The 18,553-nt window shown below is 38.4% G+C and overlaps 2 protein-coding genes across 2 annotated transcripts; one reads left to right on the top strand and one right to left on the bottom strand.

Moving 5' to 3' along the window:
- Nucleotides 1–5,890: 5,890 nt before the first annotated feature.
- On the bottom strand, nt 5,891–12,087 carry LOC139606646 (Fc receptor-like protein 5). The gene is made up of 8 exons (XM_071458907.1): nt 11,994–12,087; nt 11,825–11,884; nt 10,801–11,061; nt 10,447–10,692; nt 9,010–9,162; nt 8,603–8,683; nt 8,282–8,356; nt 5,891–5,982 (listed from the first exon to the last, which is right to left on the bottom strand). Exons 1-8 carry the CDS (start codon nt 12,022–12,024, stop codon nt 5,891–5,893), a joined length of 999 nt encoding a protein of 332 aa, XP_071315008.1. The 5' UTR covers nt 12,025–12,087.
- Nucleotides 12,088–13,160: 1,073 nt separating this feature from the next.
- LOC139607020 (butyrophilin subfamily 3 member A2-like) lies at nt 13,161–17,223 on the top strand. The gene is made up of 5 exons (XM_071459567.1): nt 13,161–13,636; nt 14,434–14,775; nt 15,281–15,559; nt 15,643–15,750; nt 16,220–17,223. Exons 1-5 carry the CDS (start codon nt 13,528–13,530, stop codon nt 16,714–16,716), a joined length of 1,335 nt encoding a protein of 444 aa, XP_071315668.1. The 5' UTR covers nt 13,161–13,527; the 3' UTR covers nt 16,717–17,223.
- Nucleotides 17,224–18,553: the final 1,330 nt, after the last annotated feature.

Below are 18,553 nucleotides of genomic sequence, written 5' to 3'. Positions count from 1 at the left end.
GGTCTGCATCAAAATCAACAGATCATCAGAAGTTACAGAAAAACAAATTAAATCATAAAGGAATGTAAAAATGAAACTTTGCATATATTAAATCTACAAATGTCTTTGTTTGACCTCTGAGGATCTTTATTTCTCATGCAACAAATTACAGTTCATTATTATACTTTATCAAAAATATGGTGCAATGTTAATTTGTATGTGAATCAAAGGAGCTCAAGGTGTCTTGAAATCAAACAACAAAACTGTAACCGTCTCTCCAGCTGTGCCTTAATATTCAATCATCATCACAGTCATTATTATCTTTGGGTCAGTTATTAACATGACAGTTGTCAAGTCAAGTCACTTTTATTTCCATCCGCAAAAATGACAAATCACTAATTATTCTTAACTTAGTCTAACCGACCTAACCCTACTACAGCCTAATATTTAGTCTTTTATGGCCACATGCTGGTTTATATATGACAAAACTGTTCATTATAAGGTAAAATAAATAAAATATCAGTCATATCACTAGAATTCATTATAGCAGAAACACTGGTCTGCAGCAGTTCATAGGCCCTGACAACACAGAGAAGTTTCAACCTAATTTATTCCTCAATTTAGACCCAGCTTTGTGGTCTTACTCTGAAAGTCTGATGCTGCTCACAATAGAAAACATCTACAATGTCTGTTATCTTCTTATGTGCTTTTCTGTTAGAGGCTCCAATTCTCACCAGCATCTGTAGCATCTAAAGTAAAAGAAGACACTGTTAAGGCGTGTACTTTAGTCTGGATGGGACCCCAGAGCAGATTCAGACTCAGACAAGCTAATCAGGGAAACAGGAAGGTTTTTGTTGTCAGTACTCAGCAGCCCTGAGTGGTGTGGCAGGGAATGGCCGTGGAGTGTGGAGACCCAGGGAGAGTCCGGGCCTCACAGCAGGAGCAGGTAGAAGCACTGGAGCTGGCAACTCTGGATTGAGGAGAAAAATAACTGATGAGCACTTTAGAAAAACATAAGGCGAATATCCACGTTCAAAAACACAAGGGACTGGTAAGGCCTAAAGTGTTTACCGCTAAGAAAGCGGAACAATCTGGCAGAGAGTGGGTGATGAACTGGGGGTTTTAAACTGGCTTGATGAATGATGGGCTGCAGGTGGGTCAGGCTGCCAGTGCTGCACCACGCTCCTGCTGTGAGGAAACACAAGAACACGGGGGAGGAGACAGAGGAAAGACACACAAGGAAACACTAGGGAAAAAACCCCAGCCAGGCCGTAACAGACACGAGATACATGTTTTTAATCAGGGGCCTACGTGGTTTTGAACCTTTTACTTTCAGCCAGTGTGAGAATAAACATGCAGGGGAAGTAAGTCTAACAGCTTCTGTAGCTATTTTACCTGATGAGAGCTGCACAGTGTTTGTGGTCTCACAAGAACCACAGTCACATGTGTTTCTAAAACCCACCAGCAGACAAGCTGCTGTAGCAACGGTCCCTGCAGCAGACAGGAAAGGTGCCAAAGGACAACATGATCAAAGGCCCTTTTGATACACTCTTGAGGGGCGTTCCTCAGGTATAAATGTTTAGGTATCCCCATACTCGGGGTCTTTCTTCATCCTGACCGCTCGCATGTAGATTGACCTTTTCTTTGCAAAGAAAATAAAAACCTTGTCGGCCGGCAGAAGTCTCTATTTCATTCCTCACCAACAGCAGAGAATTTCCACCACGGTGGTCTGAGGACGAGTCTCTGTGTGGAGCTCTGTAAAGACAACAGAGACGATGTGCTGTCACATCATGAACCAATGTGGTAGATTATAACATCCACTATTCAACCACTCAAGTGAATAATAAACATGTAGTGAAAAAAAAGTGTTGAGTCACTTAATAGGGAATAACATGAAAAACTATTTCTGTTTTTGCAGGCAGTTACATGCAAGACTCCCAAAACTGCACCCTGTTTTTTACACTTCAGCTTTTGAACAGTCTTAGTCTCTTATGTTTATGTACAGTGCAGAACCTTATTTAATATTGTTTGTATTTAATTGTGTGTCATTTTGAGCTTCTGGATACCTTCCACACAGCTGCCATTAATGTCGTTAGGTGTTGATATTTGGCTGAATGTAGGTTAAGACATCGAGTGACCAAAATTCAATGTCAGGACGATGTCTAATGCCAACATCAATTTCACGAAGAATATTGACAACAGCTGATATTTTGTTGGTTTTAAGTCGTGTTGTTGAGCAACCAAAAGGTGCTAAGGTGCCTGTTGCTAGCTGTATCTTCACAGCAAACAGACAGGAGCATGGTATCAAACCATGCTCTGGTGTCTCACCTGCGACAGTCAGCCAGCTCTGTGGTGATTCTCCAAAGTCAGAGATGCTGCACCTGTAGAACCCTTCATTAGATTTCGAAACACGGTGGATGGTCATCTCTCCAAAGGAGCCGGTGCCGATGAGGAGGTCATCTTGGTAGAAATCAGCTACGTGGGCAGAGGAGGTCGTCTTAGTTCTGCAGCGCAGAGTCACTGGTTCTCCCTCCACAACAGGAAGGACAGGACTCTCCAGGATCACAGAACCAGCTGATCAGGATGATTCATGTCAAACATGAGTTAAATTGCAACATGTTGCTGGAAGTGTGCATCAAATGTTCAGTCAACTGGGAGAGAAAAAGACTAGTGTGGAAAAAGTGGTGGGGAATGCACTAGACACCAGTATACTACAGACAGCTAAATAAGTTGAGTACATATGTTATAAATTCTATTTTGCATTCTATCACTATTATGAATAAAAATAGGTAATGCAGATATATGAGGGTGTTTGTATGCAGATTGTAATCTTGACAGTTTGATCTGAAGAGGAGCCAAATGAATATATATTCTGTGTTTGACTGTTTAAGTGGAGATTGAAGAAAAAAAATGTTTTATATATGTTACATTATGTAAAAATGTTGATCGTTAATAGTTTAGGCACCACCATAGAGGAATGATCTCCTGACTGTAACTTACCATCATCCTCAGCAAAAACGTTTGCAACCAGCAAGATCACTGGGGAGGCAAAGTCACAGCTGAACATGAGACATGATAGGTGACACAAAACTATGATGAATAAATGATGATAACTCTGCAAAAATCTCAGCAGCAACTAAAGACTAAACAAAACCCATCTCAGAATTTAATGATAGGCCTACATGTCAGATGACAGACTCAGTACTCACACAGTCTGATGCTGACAGCTGTGACCTCCATGTTGCTGGGCTCCTGACTGTCTGAGCAGTACAAGTTACTGACAGTTATATGTCAGAGCCTCCTCTTCCTGGGGCAACTTTTATTCAGATAGCAACAACGCAATCCACGTAACTTTCTGTGGACTTAAGTTATACGTTGTTATTTGTGTTCATCCCCTTCACCCATAAAAATATCTTTAGCTAAATAGCAGATCCAAGGATCCAAGATCCAAGAACTGCCATCATTGGTCATTAAAACCAGGTACATCCCACCTTCATTTTTCATGGTGCATTGTAACTGGAAGAGAAAATTAAATTTTTTCACCTAGCAGACAGGCACCAATCTGATACTAAGTCTTAACCGGTTTAAATTAACCCAGTTTTGGAGCCCAGATGAAAAATGAATCCATCCACAGATCATGTCCCCAGAATATGAATATATACACTGTTCACATACACTGTAGAAGTTTTGAGCAGTACAGACGTACCAATACATATTTTTTTATAATGCTTTTGTTTTCGTCATATTAGTCATATTTAGAATACAAGAAAACGAGGTTGTCTGCCTCCACCACTCAGACTAGTTTCAGATTACATCCCTGTTTATCCAGAGTCATATAAAATATGAACCATTAGTGTGAAGTTTTGTCTTAACTGCAGTGTGAAGTCTTGAGTAATGTCTAAAAAGTGTTTTATGAGGTCACTGTGACCTTGACCTTTGACCTTTGACCACCAAAATCTAATGAGCTTGTCCTTGAGTCCAGGTTACCATTTTCGCCAAATGTGAAGAAATTCCTTCAAGGTATTACAGAGATATTGCATTCACACAGCCAAAACTGTGTTTTGTGAGGTCACTGTGACCTTTGACCTTTGACCTTTGACCACCAAAATCTAATTAGTTCATCCTTGAGTCCAAGTGAATGTTTTGGCCAAATTTGAAGAAGTTCCATTGAGGTGTTACTGAGAGATCGTGTCCATGAGAATGGGACGGACGGACGTCATTATGCCTCCAGCCGTGTCTGCTGCTGGTGCGGAGGCATAAAAACACACCTCAAAATCCAAATATTTAGTTATTGTAGTTTATTTGTTTTATTTATTTTTATTTTTTATTTTTTTATTTTTACAAATGACGATAAGACTGTAAACCAATGTTTAACCTTCGAGGGCAGCATTTAAATATAGTAATCAATCAATTATTACACAACACTGAAGGTCTGTGTGTTCTTCTAAAAAGGATAATTCTTGTTGTTGATACATTTTATATTAGTCTATTGATATGTAAAGAATGATTTAATACAGTTTATGCACTGACTCATGTTTTTATTATATGCTACACTTATAATGCCCTTGATAATGGGTAATGTACAAAATGCTCACAAAATCTATAACATGATGCTTATTTTACCATCTCATTAATGTGCAGTCATACTTCACACTTCAGGTGTCTGCCTCACATCAAAGTGATGTGTCATGTTGGCAGTTGACCACAGAAAGTCTGTTTAATGTCAGCAGCAGCTCTACAGGCACATGAACAGGCAGACCAGATAGAACAATGTGGTTTAACTGTTCTGCTTTAATAAACCACTGCTTTTTAAAATAGACTCTGATGCTGTGAGTCAGTTGATGCTCTCAGCTGAAAGTAGATGATGCTGGTGAAGACACAGAACCATATTAGTCTATTTTCAAAATGGTTTCAACAGCTGGTCAACTTAAAACTAATAGTGATTAAAAATGTTTCCAATTTGTGCTTCTTCTTTCTTTAGGAAACCTTGCGATTGTATTTGTTGAAAAATGTATAAAAACATCACTGTTTCTGTTTTTTTTATACAATGAAAAACCAGATTCGCTCGACTCATCTAAAAAAAATACAAGTACAAACTTATGTGTTCTCAATGACTGGATCAAAATGAAATGAATTCATAAGACGACTCAAGAGTTATCACACTGCGCTCGTTACACACACACACATACACAGAATAACCACCAAAATATACACCTGATGAAACCCACTGTTAATTTCATCAAAGTGACACTGAGTTCAAGCTGCTGTGGATTTTATTTGCTGTGTTTACAAAAGTTTTACAATTTACTGTCATGCAACAATTCCTCGTAGTTCCACATATTTCTCTTTTCCCTGATATTTTGGATCACAGCCTGCATCCACAGATTAACACATTTTTTTCCCTCTACTTAAACAGCCAGCAACACTCGCAGATCAGCTACACAACAACCAGCATTACACAAGCTAAAAATACTGTAGCTTGATGAGACAACAAGCTAACAAGTACACACATAATTCCTTCAAGTTCATTCTTACCTAATATTTTAATTAAAGAACTGAAAACGATACATGTAACAGTGTGTCAACGGAGTCTCTGCCCTTTAGTCCAGTGTTTTCTGATGTCACCAACCTGGAAGATAGCAAAAATATAAGCATTGATATTAAATAAAATTACATGCAATGAAAAAGTGTTGACACATTGAGAACGACAAATTATTCAAGTTTCCTTTGAATTTTTTTCATATAGGTTATCATTATGTATTTGTAATAACTTGCTAATTTTGGCATTTCCATTACCAGCTAGATAACAGGACTGAATATATTTATTAAAAAATTATGAGTAACTTCAGTAGCAGGGCAGTGTTTAGCTCAGTGGGTAGAGCACCTGCCCCACGTGTTGAGGCTATAGTCCTCACTGCAGGCGGCCCCGGTTTGAATCCTGCGCTGTCTTGCATGTCATTCCCCCTCTCTCTGCCTCCCCATTTCCCTTCTCTCTCAACTGCCCTATCAAATAAAGGCAAAAAGCCAAAAAATGAGATTTCCATTTTGATTAAGTGTATCTTTATCATAGCTCCTGAACTTAAAATGATCATTATCAAAGAATGGAGAGATTTGCTGAAGTGCTGAACAGATGTCAAAAATGAAAAATGATGATAAAAATGATGTAAATCAAAGCAAGTAAAAAAAATAAATATACACACACACACATATATATATATATATATATATATATATATATACATATATACCTTCCTCCTTCCTGTATACAACAGTAGCGTACGTCGTTTTGTCTTGGTCAGATACATTTGCCTTTCTAGAAACTGAGACATGAAGGGAAAACATTATAATGTTTTTATATATGAAAAGGAAATCACTTGTTCTTAAAAACAGATACGAATGCTGTCTGTAAAACCCAAACATATTAATGAAATTTAATAAATGTACTAAAATTATAAATTTAAAACACAACTAACTCTGAACTTATTGTATCACTGAAAATTAACTAGCATTACCACCTCGCAGTTGTATACCTTCGCCAGTCAGAGCAGTTTCAGATTACATCTCTGTTTGTCCAAAGTCATATATAATATTAACCATTTGTGTGAAATTTTGTCATGATTGCTATGTGAAGTCTGCATTAATGGCTAAAAAGTGTTTTGTGAGAAACCTAATCAGTGTCTCCTTGCATCCAGGTTGATGTTTTTACAAAATTTGAAGAAATTCCCTCAAGCCTCTAAGCAGAGATATTACAGTGCCTTACAAAAGTATTCACCCCCCTTGGTATTCTTTCTGTTTTGTTGCCTTACAACATGGAATTTAAATGGATTTTCAATTTGAATTTAAGTAATGGACCTACACAAAATACTCCAGATTAATGAAGTTAAATACGGAAAAAAACTAAAAAATATAAAACTGAAAAGTGGTGCGAGCATATGTTTTCACCCCCTTTGCTTTGAAGCCCCAACCATATATATATATATATATATATATATATATATATATATAAATATCCCATATCCTGATCCCATGGAGCACCATAAAATCTATGATTAAAAATGGAAAGATTTTGCCACCACAGCAAAACCTGCCAAGAGAGGGTCGTCCACCAAAACTCACGGACCGGGCAAGGAGGGCATTAATCAGAGAAGCAACCAAGAGGCCAAAGATAACCCTGAAGGAGCTGGGCAGCTTTACTGCAGAGATGGGAGTATCTGTCCATAGCACCACTATAGGCTGCACACTGCACAAAGCTGGGATTCATCATGGGAGAGTGGCCAGGAAAAAGCCATTGCTTAAAGAAAAAAATAAGGCAGACCCTTTGGAATTTGCCAAAAGGCATATTGGAGACTCCCCAAACATGTGGAAGAAGGTGCTGTGGTCAGATGAGAATGAAATTAAACTTTTTGGCCATCAAGGACAACGCTATGTCTGGCACAAACCTAACACCTCTCATCATGCTGAGAACTCCATCCCCACAGTGAAGCATGGTGGTGGCAGCATCATGCTGTAGGGATGTTTTTCATCGGCAGGGACTGGGAAACTGGTCGGAATTGAAGGAAAGATGGGTGGCGCAAAATATAGAGAAATTCTTGAGGGAAACCTGTTTGAGTCTTCCAGATATTTGAGACTGGGACAGAGGTTCACATTTCAGCAGGACAATGACCCTAAACATACTGCTAAAGCAACACCCAGTGGTTTAAGGAGAAACAGTTAAAAGTCCTGGAATGGAATTGTTGTACACGAGCGGCACCCATCCAACTTGAAGGAGCTGGAGCAGTTTTGCCATGAAGAATGGACAAAAATTCCAGTGGCTAGTTGTGCCAAGCTTGTGGAGACATACCTGAAGAGACTTGCTGCTGTATTTGCTATAAAAGGTGGCTCTACAAAGTATTGACTTTGGGGGGGGGGGTGAATAGTTGTGCACGCTCAGGTTTTCTGTTTTTTGTCTCATTTCTTGTTTGTTTCACAATTAAAAAAAAATATTTTGCATCTTCAACGTGGTAGTTATGTTGTGTAAATTAAAAGATACACCCCCCCAAGATTCCTTGTAAATTCCAGGTTGTAAGGCAACAAAATAGAAAGAATACCAAGGGGGGTGAACACTTTTGCAAGGCACTGTATGTTCACAATACTAAAACAATGTTTTTGAGGTTACAGTGACCTTGACCTTTGACCACCAAAATCAAATCAGTTCATTCCTGAGCCCAAGTGGTCATTTGGATGGAAGTTCGTGCACCAGCACGCTGGAGCAGAAGCATAAGATGAATTAAACATAATTGAATCACTGACTTCAGGAATGTACCTGTGTCTGTCTTCTTCGTTGTGATAACAGCATATGTAACATTGTTGGGATCGGATACGTTTGCCTCTCGACATCCTGAAACATTAGAAAAAAATTATGAAAACTATTATCATTTATCTCAAAAGGGAAAATTATACCTCAGTAAGCAGTGTTGGAAAATTAGTTGTTCTCTATTGATGAAGGTACATGTATCAAAGTCTTAGGAAAGCTGAGAAGTACAAACTTTCAAAACTGAATAAACACAACAACAAAGGAAATGATGTCAGAACTGCAACTGCACACATAAATGTGAGACACTACTTCTGCTTCTCTTGTGTTTACTTTGTAGTAGCAAGATCTTGACAAAGTGATACTTGCCTGGGTCTGATCCTGGTGTTGGCGTCTCAGAGGAAGAGCGTGAAACTAGATGGTTGAAATAGAGAGATAATTAGAAGAGAGATACAATTTGCAAACTAATAGGAAAATTACACATATGGTTGAGTTATCATCATCAAACGTCCAGTTGACTCTAAAATCACACAATAAAAAATGCCTCTGCTGATACAAAACAAACTGGGCTGGTAAAAGCTTTGTACACTGCAGCTTCATTGTTGGGATTTTATGAAAATTAAAACAACCCACTTGTCACTCTCAAATGTCAGTATTGAACAATTCTGTTCAGCAACAGCCTTTTTTAATATTGGTGCTTTCTACAGTGTATATATGTATATATACTTTATTTTCTGTACCTTTTTGTTTCCGATAGTGAAGTAGCCCCACCACCAACAGCAGCACAGCCACACACACAATGGCGATGACAACAGGTAAGAGGATGGAGAACTGAACTGAGCCAGGGGGGGGAGGATGAGGAGAAGATCCTTGATCCTGTTGAGGTGTTGTCTCTTGAGGTTTATATGGTGTTAACATGAGACAATGTGTCTGAGTTCAGGTGTGATATCTCTCATTTTCTAAAACTGTCTCCACAGAGACAATAAACTCTCTCAGGTCAAAATATGTACAGATATGTGATGGAAGAGATTAGTTTGTTGGAAAACAACATTTGCTCTGTCAGGATCAGGTCCTGATGATTGCAGTCTGAGTTTTAGCCATGCTATCGTCCCAGCTCCACAGATGGCTGTGGTGGGCTTTCTGTTGGTCCACCATGGACAGAAATAACTCATCAACTATCAGATGAACTGATGAGAACATTTATTGTCTCCATATCCTCATTTGCTTTTCTTCTGGCATCACCCTCAAGACAAAAGTGACACTTTTATCTCTAGCAATGCTAAAAGCAAAAAACTGCTGTAGAAAACATGCTTTTTTTTTACACTTAATACAACCCTGTTTCCAAAAAGTTGGACCAGTTTGTAAAATGTAAATTAAAACAGAATGTGATGATGTGCAAATCATGTAAACATATATTTGATTGAAAATAGAACAAAGACAACACATCAAATGTTGAAACTGAGAAACGTCTTTGTTTTATGAAAAAGATGCTCAGTTACAAGCTGGATGGTCCCTCTCCTCTGCAGCCTGGAAGACGCTGTGTCCATGATTTCCAAAGAGAATATAAAAACTTTGATTTGCCACACCAGACGACAGTTTTCAGTTTGCCTCAGACCATCTCAAATGAACTTGGGCCCAGACGTGTTGTTGGCATCAAATTCCAACTGAGAATATATTTTTAATAAAACAATAAAATGTCATCATTAAACATTTGATATGTTGTCTTTGCTCTATTTTCAGTTAAGTGTGGGTTTACATGATTTGGAGATCATCTCATTCTGTTTTTATTTATGTTTTACACAGTAGTCCCAACCTTCTTTTGTTATTAGTATTTTTATAGTATAGTTATATCTTTTACCAAAATTGTGCTGTTTTGTAAATGGTTTGTTGGTCCACTTGTAATAACTTTGCGGCCAAACACTGGTCCCCAGCCCGAAGGTTGGGAACCATTGCCTTTATGAATGTGACATTTCTCTGAAAATGAAATTGTAGGACAACTTTAAAAGTAAAAATATTTTTGTAACTATTCTAAATCTTTAAGCACCAAGCTATAACATGAAGTAAGATAAAAGCATTTACAGGTTGGTGCTTGTTATACTTCTATGTGCTGTAAATTTGCAGCAGTCAGGTACAAAGCAGCGTCTTTGGTTAATGTTTGAAACGTTACTGTGTCTCACCTCTGACAGTCAGCCAGCTCTCTGCTGACTCTCCTGCTCCAGAGATGCTGCACTTGTAGAGTCCTTCATCAGACCTGGAGACACCAGAGAGGGTCAGGCCTCCTGTATCGCTGCCCCCCAGGGACAAGCCATCTTTATAGAATTCAGTGGTGAGTTCAGAGGAGGACATCTTGTTCATGCAGCGTAGAGTCACGTTATCTCCCTCCATCACAGGAAGAACTGGACTCTCCAGGATCACTGAACCAGCTGAACAACACAGGTTTGGAAAAATAAAAGCATCTTGTTATGAAGTGTTTTTTATGTTGAAAATATGTTTGCAACCCTTGTGTAGTTATTGTTTCACTGTTTGCATACCAGTGACAGTGATGTTGACAGTGGTGCTTCTCTTCACTCCTCCCATTTCACACCAGTATTGTCCACTGTCAAGTGCTACGTATGCAGTGTCAATTTCACAGGGTCCTGTTGAAATCTCCCAGGTAGAAGCACATGATTTAACAACTCCTTTGACCTTCCTCAGCACTCTCCATCCAGTCAGGCCCTCCAGCCCCTCACAGCTGACAGCAATGGACTCATGCTCAAAGTGCTGCTGTCTGTTTGGAACAACCTGAGGAAAGGCTGCATATCAGACAATCAGAAAAGGAGAAACTGCACAATAAAAAAAGAAAAGGTAATATTCTGACTTTTTTTGCCCAAATTAAAACAATTGAGTAACTTTGCTGTGATGCATGATGAAATAAGTTTTAAAAATCTTATTTTAGCCATTTAAAGGTCCCATTTTCTACACTTCTCCTGTGCTTTATTTAATATGCTGATGTCCATAAGAAGGAATTTTGTGGTTTTAAGAACCAAAAACCATCTCAGAGTAGTTTTACATCTCCTCTCTCAGGCTTTTCCCCATGGAGCTCTAATAAGAACAACTCGCTGAGCCAAATCAGAAGAGATGATTTGATACTTTCACAGTATTAATATAGAATCTAGATCTGCTTTATAAGAAAAAAAATCTACCTTTATGCTGTATGTGACCTATTTTTCATTGTGTACACAGCAACATTAAAATATTACATATATTAAATATTATATATATATATATATATATATAAAACATATCTCCTCTTTGAGATTTTGAAATTAAAATTATGTCTTATTTTCACTTGTATTAACCTTAAAGAATAGAATTCTAAAATTCTCATGACCCCACAATTCTCTGTTTTGACTCCAGTTGTTCTTGTTATTAAAACTATGTCGAAATGTAAATATCAAACAGTTACATTAACCTGCCCTCGCTTTTAAATAGAGGTGTCATTTATGAATGCAGCAGGTTTACATGAACATCAGAATTCTATATTTATGAGTAACTGGTCATCTCTTTGCAACTTACCAGCTTTGTGAGAATAACTGAAGTGAAGTTGCACAGCCAGTGGCAGCAACACATTCATCACTGGAGAGACAAAGGAAGAAAGCTGGATGTCAGATTTATCAAAATGTCTGTAACATTGGCTCCATCAGTGGTTATTTCAGTATATTTTAGAGACACACTCAGTACTCACTCAGTCCGAGGCAGAGAGCTGTGACCTCCATGTTGTCTTGCTGATGACTGTTTGAGCATCAGACTGACATAAGATATAATAGGTAAGAACTTCCTCTTCCTGTTTTTCATCGGGTAAGCGAGGGAACAGCAGGTTTGAGGTTTCTGAGAGAGAAAGACACAGCAGCTCTGAATTTAGATCCTAAAAACAATAAAAAAAGTTTATGTACAGTCTCACCAGGTGGCGCCAGAACAAATAAGATGATGAATAAGAAGTAAAGTAATTGTGAAACCACACCCTGGACGTTTTACTGGGCACCAGGAAGCTTTAAGGCCCATAGTGAAATAATATACAAATAGATAATACTAATGGTAAATTTCTCATCATAACCATCAATGTGAGATATCCTGGTTTGAATAGTGTGCCGCAGGGGAGACATATTTTTGTTTATTCATTTATTTTTTGTCTATTGATCCTGTTTGCTTACCACAAACCAGCATGCACGAAAGACTCAGCTCCACACACGCCCCTCCTCTTAGTTAGGGGCGGAGTCAGGCACTGCCAAGATGGCGACAGTGGAGCAGCCCACTCTCAGCTTCAGAACTGCTCTTCAGAAACCTGTGGGTCACGTCATGGAGTCAAACCTCCACTTACTCACTCATGATTAAGTCCTGCCTCTGCAGTAAAACACATACACATGTATTTTAACCAACCACTATTTAACCATTTATATGTTACTGTAGTATTTTACACAACTGCCAACCACTTTATAGTAGGGAGCAGGTGCAAAGTCCAGCAACAACTGGTAAAACGGTCCATGAATAAATACATAAAAGAAAATGAAAGGACAAGGACAGACATATTTTTATTGTGTGAGTACACTGCACCAACACTGACCTTTTATATATTAGGTTTTCAGTCACTCTAGTGTTATTAGGAGTTGCTTAAACTGACTTGACAATTCTTAATAACTCAAAGTGTCTTTAAAGGTGAATACACATGCATTGTTCATGTAGTCTAAAACTCTAAGAGCAACCACTCATAAGGAATTCAAAGGAACTATAAAGTAATTACAGAAGGATGAGAGTACGTTTTTATTGTGGGCTGTAGACTAGACTCTGACCCTGTTGCTTAGTTTCCTTTCAGATGAGATAACTCTTCAACTCACAGCAGGTATGTAGGGTAGGATTTTTATATGAAACACTTGTTTAACAAGTTAAACTACAGTTTGCTTTTTTCATACACATCTGTAGCTTTGTTTTTAGTGGCAATCAGATGTTAGCAACACATTATGTACTGTATAATGAAAGCAATGGCCAATTAAACTGAGCCATGATACACATTGAAAATCTATGTAAAAGCTTCTTGCTAACATTTTACCTTGTTTTCCTCACATTTGCCCTCTTGAAATTCTACTCAGTCCTGTTTTAACCACAATGTTCTATTCTGTTTTATTGGAGTTACTAATACAAAATGAAATCACATTGTTTAAGAGTTTAAAAACAGAAAAACCAACAGTGTGGTCATTGATTTTTTTCTTTTCCACAGCTACAGGATGATTGACATGGAGAACAGACTCCTCTTGAAAACTCAGCTCAGTGACTGCAGTGTTTCGATTTTGCACCACACTGTTGTTCTCCTTCTCCTAACACACTCTTGTGGAGGTAAATTACACATCATCAATCAAAATCACAAAATGGTAAAAACTGTTGTTAATGTGTGATGGTAAAAGGTCGTGGTCAGACTTCAGATGTAATATCATTACAATATCATAGTGTAACTGTGGAGTCAGGACAGATGATTACACACTATGACTTTAAATGTTTCCATCAGATCGGGTGTGTAAGGTTTTTTTAAAGCAGTGTTGCAATTGGTTACATTGGCAAATCCATTCATCAGTGATGAACTGCACAGATCAGAGACTAAAGAGGCAGCACAAGCCGAAGACTTCAGAAGCATCAATATTAGTTGATTCTGTAAGAATCACAGGAGCATTACTTTACATTCAATACTTACATTCCTAAAACGCAGGCAAAACACAGGCAACTAAAGCACTTGTTTCAGGTTTGGGAGTTTCTGAGTCAGTTCACAAACTGTTCTCTCTTCTCTATAAGTGTAATGTTACACTACATTTAGCAAGTCACAGATACATTTTTATCATATCACATAACTTAAACAAGAAGTATACACACAGTGGGTTACCTCACCAGGAGACATGTTTTGTGTCTTTAAATCTTGGTCAAGGTTATGTGCTGTTGTCCTGTAGTTTCTACCTTTGGCCACCAGGGGTCACTGTTGTTACACTGTTACACACTGTAGTTCTTAGTTTAACATAGTGAATCAAAAAATCAAGACTGACTAATGTGAGGAAAGTAGAAAATATGATCTTCTTATCAGGATATTATATTGAACCCAAAACTTTATACATTAGTAAAAATATGAAGAGTCTTTTTCCCCTTAGGTCAGTCTCAGGTGATCAGCCCACCTCAGCCAATCGTGGCAATGGTTGGTGATGACATCATTTTACCATGTCACCTGGAACCTGCTGTGGATGCCGTTAACCTGACGGTGGAGTGGGCGAGACCTGACCTAGACCCTCGGTTTGTCCATTTGAGGCGAGACAGAGTGGATCTGCTGAATGAGCGGCATCCATCGTACATGAGCAGAACATCACTGTCCACCACCAAAATGAAGTGTGGAGACATTTCACTGAAACTCTCCACAGTTAAACTCTCTGACGCAGGAATGTACAACTGCCTCGTTCCCAAATCTGGATCTGAGTCTGTGGTTGAGCTTGTTGTAGGTGAGTTGGTATTCACCCATTTTTAAGAAAGCGTGACAATCATCCAGGAAAGGTTCAAATGCATAAGAGAGATGAGAGCTAGAGGTTTTACCTGAGATGTGAAAGCAATAAAAACTAAGAACATTAATACTTTGCTTAACCGCCACCATGCTGTGCTCCTGGGTATGCACCACAATGAATAAATGGTATCGTAAGAAGGCTTTGAATTGCCTGATTACATGTGTTTGATGGTAACTATAAAAGAATGACATGTGACAGTGATGTATGTAAGTATATATATTTCCCTAAGATCAAAACGTTGTGACACATGACATAACCAGATGAGAACCAGAGGGCTGTCAGAGCCAGATAGGTGGGCACCTGTGCCGACCACATGGGCGTTTGTGCCAATCCAAAAAGGATCTTTGGGTGATCAGAAGAACTCTTATTTTGACCAGTTAAATGATCACATTTTCTGATTTTCATTCCAGTGGCAACAGATTTTGATATTTTTGCTCTCTATTAGGTTCAGTCTCGTCACCTGACATAGAGATTTCCATAGTCAGCAACAGAGTGATGTTAGACTGTAAGTCTAAAGGCTGGTATCCAGAGCCTGAGGTGTTGTGGCTGGACGGTGAGGGAAACCTCCTCCCTGCTGGACCTACAGAGACAGTCAGAGGTCCTGATGGCCTCTATACTGTCAGCAGCAGAGTGACTGTGGAGAAGAGACACAGCAACAGCTTCACCTGTAGAGTCCAACAGAAGAACATCAACCAGACCAGAGAGACACACATTCATGTTCCAGGTAGAAAAATGGTTCAAAATACAATGATGCTACAACTGATCAGATTCATGTAAATGTCACTTTTGTTCCGTATTTTATTTCAGGTGATTTCTTCGTGGCTCCATCTAGTTCTTCAGTTCGCATCACCATCAGCCTGGTTGCGTGCTCTGTGTGTGTTCTTATGGTTCTCATTGTTGCATGGAAAATCAACAGTAAGTCACAAATTCATTGTACTTCTGTCAATGTCAACTTACTAGCCCTGTTACTTTGTTATTGTGATATGATGTTGTCAACCTAATGTTCATTATTATTATTATTATTATTATTATTATATTACTGGTCACAAGTGACCAAAATGAGTTTCCTTCAGAAGGAGCTCAGAATAGAGTTGATGCTCCTGTCTGTTGAACGGAGCCAGTTGAGGTGGTTCTGGCATCTGATTAGGATGCTCCCTGGGAACATGACGAAATGTCTGAGGACGAGCTGGAAAATGTTGCTGGGTAGACGGATGTTTGAATGATAATAATATATTTTTCTTGCAGTAGCCTAAATGTAACATATTTATTCTGTGCTTTAATGTACTGTTTGCTTTAAAATTGTTCCTCCAAAAGTCAATAGCACATTAACACATAAGATATGAGCTTCACCTAAATGCACTTTTGTGCTCCTGTGTTCACACAGGAAATAAGTTGCATCAGGATAAAACTCAACTGGGAGAAAGAGAGAAAGCCAGAGAGCATCTCATGACAGAAAGTGAGAAAATGGAGTACTTGGACACAGCAAATGCAAAACTAGATGAGGAGTTTCAGAGGAGTGAGGAGGAACTGCAACATGTGGAGAAGGTGATTTCAACTCTGACAGAACAGAAGATGGATCTGAAGAACCAGAGAGAACAAGTCACCTCACTAAAGCAGGAGCTGAGGATACTGATGGAGGCAGTCACGAATAAGGACCTGCGTAAAAATATCAGAAAGGATCTTGAGAGCAAAAAGATGGAATATAAGAAACTGTTACCAAACACAGATAAAATACTGGTGGCAACAGAAGACATGATTATTAGAATGACAGAAAGGAAGGGAAAACTAGAGAAAGAAAAAGAACAAATAAATAAACACCTGAAAAAGACAGAGAAACAGAGAGAGGAGGAAACAAGTGATGCACCAATCAACGACCCTTAGTTTAACTCACACAATTTAATTTGTTCAGGTCAGATCTCAGCTGATCAGTTATCATTAATCTCTGTGACCAGCTCTGTGACCTTTGTTTGACCTCAGTGTAAAATAACCCAACATCCCATAGGTCACGTGACTTCAGAAACACAAACATATGAGAAAAAGATAATAAGTGTTCTGAGCAGCTTCTTTTTATTGTCTTTTTTATTCATCATTTAGTTGCATATTGTTTTGCATGTGATGTGCTATAATACTTGTTGTACATTCATGATACTGTAAAAGGAGTTAAGTCATTGAATTTTACCAGATTTGATGTTTTGCTCTGATTCACTGAGATGTTCTGTTTGTGTCAGATCAGAGTGAACACCGCCCTCTGGTGGTGAGATCAGCTCAAAGCTTAAAAAGGGACAAAACTGCTGGTCTGCATCAAAATCAACAGATCATCAGAAGTTACAGTAAAACAAATTAAATCATAAAGGAATGTAAAAATGAAACTTTGCATATATTAAATCTACAAATGTCTTTGTTTGACTTCTGAGGATCTTTATTTCTCATGCAACAAATTACAGTTCATTATTATACTTTATCAAAAATATGGTGCAATGTTAATTTGTATGTGAATCAAAGGAGCTCAAGGTGTCTTGAAATCAAACAACAAAACTGTAACCGTCTCTCCAGCTGTGCCTTAATATACAATCATCATCACAGTCATTATTATCTTTGGATCAGTTATTAACATGACAGTTGTCAAGTCAAGTCACTTTTATTTACATCCACAAAAATGACTTATTCTTAACTTATTCTAACCAACCTAACCCTACTACAGCCTAATATTTAGTCTTTTATGGTCACATGCTGGTTTAAATATGGCAAAACTGTTCATTACAAGGTAAAATAAATAAAATATCAGTCATATCACTAGAATTCATTATAGCAGAAACACTGGTCTGCAGCAGTTCATAGGCCCTGACAACACAGAGAAGTTTCAACCTAATTTATTCCCCAATTTAGACCCAGCTTTGTGGTCTTACTCTGAAAGTCTGATGCTGCTCACAATAGAAAACATCTACAATGTCTGTTATCTTCTTATGTGCTTTTCTGTTAGAGGCTCCAATTCTCACCAGCATCTGTAGCATCTAAAGTAAAAGAAGACACGAGATACATGTTTTTAATCAGGGGCCTACGTGGTTTTGAACCTTTTACTTTCAGCCAGTGTGAGAATAAACATGCAGGGGAAGTAAGTCTAACAGCTTCTGTAGCTATTTTACCTGATGAGAGCTGCACAGTGTTTGTGGTCTCACAAGAACCACAGTCGCACGTGTTTATAAAACCCACCAGCAGACAAGCTGCTGAAGCAACGAAGGGCTCAGGTTAAAGGTCAGTAGAGATGATGGGGCTGATACATATGAACCAAATGAAAAAGTAAATATACATGTTTGTTTTGACAGTTGCCTTTACATGTGAGTGGGTGTCAGTTATTTTTATATCACTTTGAGCTTCCCACAGTGAAGTAGTCCCACCAGCAGCAGGAGCAGAGCCACCATTAAAACAGTGAAAACCGTCCTCAAGACGAGGTAAATGTGACAGGAGCAGTCTGAGGGAGGAGCGGTCTGAGGACAAGGCTCTGTGTGGTAAAGACAAGAGAGGGGATGTGCTGTTACATCATGAAACATGGTGCTACATTATAATGTATGGTATTCAACCATTCTAGCAAATAATAAACATGTAGAGAAAAAAATTACAAGATCAATGTCCATGTTGTCTGAAGGTGAAAATATATTTGTTGAAAAGAAAAGTCAGGTCACATAGGGAAATATATTTTAAAATGTTGAATTAAAACTGA

This window comes from Trachinotus anak, unplaced genomic scaffold, assembly GCF_046630095.1.
Source record: "Trachinotus anak isolate AG129_WGS33_773 ecotype Australia unplaced genomic scaffold, CSIRO_AGI_Tana_v1 ptg000023l, whole genome shotgun sequence".
NCBI classification, from domain to species: domain Eukaryota; kingdom Metazoa; phylum Chordata; class Actinopteri; order Carangiformes; family Carangidae; genus Trachinotus; species Trachinotus anak.
Note: the sequence above shows the minus strand (reverse complement) of the source record. Positions and strands in the feature narration are given on the sequence as shown.

What these genes read in the sequence shown, in the direction of transcription:
- LOC139607020 (XM_071459567.1), top strand. Translation starts at nt 13,528, where the DNA reads ATGATTGACATGGAGAACAGACTCCTCTTGAAAACTCAGCTCAGTGAC. An exon ending in CCTAACACACTCTTGTGGAG is followed by an intron (nt 13,637 to 14,433) that starts GTAAATTACACA and finishes TTTTCCCCTTAG; the next exon opens with GTCAGTCTCAGGTGATCAGC. An exon ending in TGTGGTTGAGCTTGTTGTAG is followed by an intron (nt 14,776 to 15,280) that starts GTGAGTTGGTAT and finishes GCTCTCTATTAG; the next exon opens with GTTCAGTCTCGTCACCTGAC.
- LOC139606646 (XM_071458907.1), bottom strand. Translation starts at nt 12,024, where the DNA reads ATGGAGGTCACAGCTCTCTGCCTCGGACTGA. An exon ending in AGCTCTCTGCCTCGGACTGA is followed by an intron (nt 11,885 to 11,993) that starts GTGAGTACTGAG and finishes TTGTCTCTCCAG; the next exon opens with TGATGAATGTGTTGCTGCCA. An exon ending in TGTCAACATCACTGTCACTG is followed by an intron (nt 10,693 to 10,800) that starts GTATGCAAACAG and finishes TGTGTTGTTCAG; the next exon opens with CTGGTTCAGTGATCCTGGAG.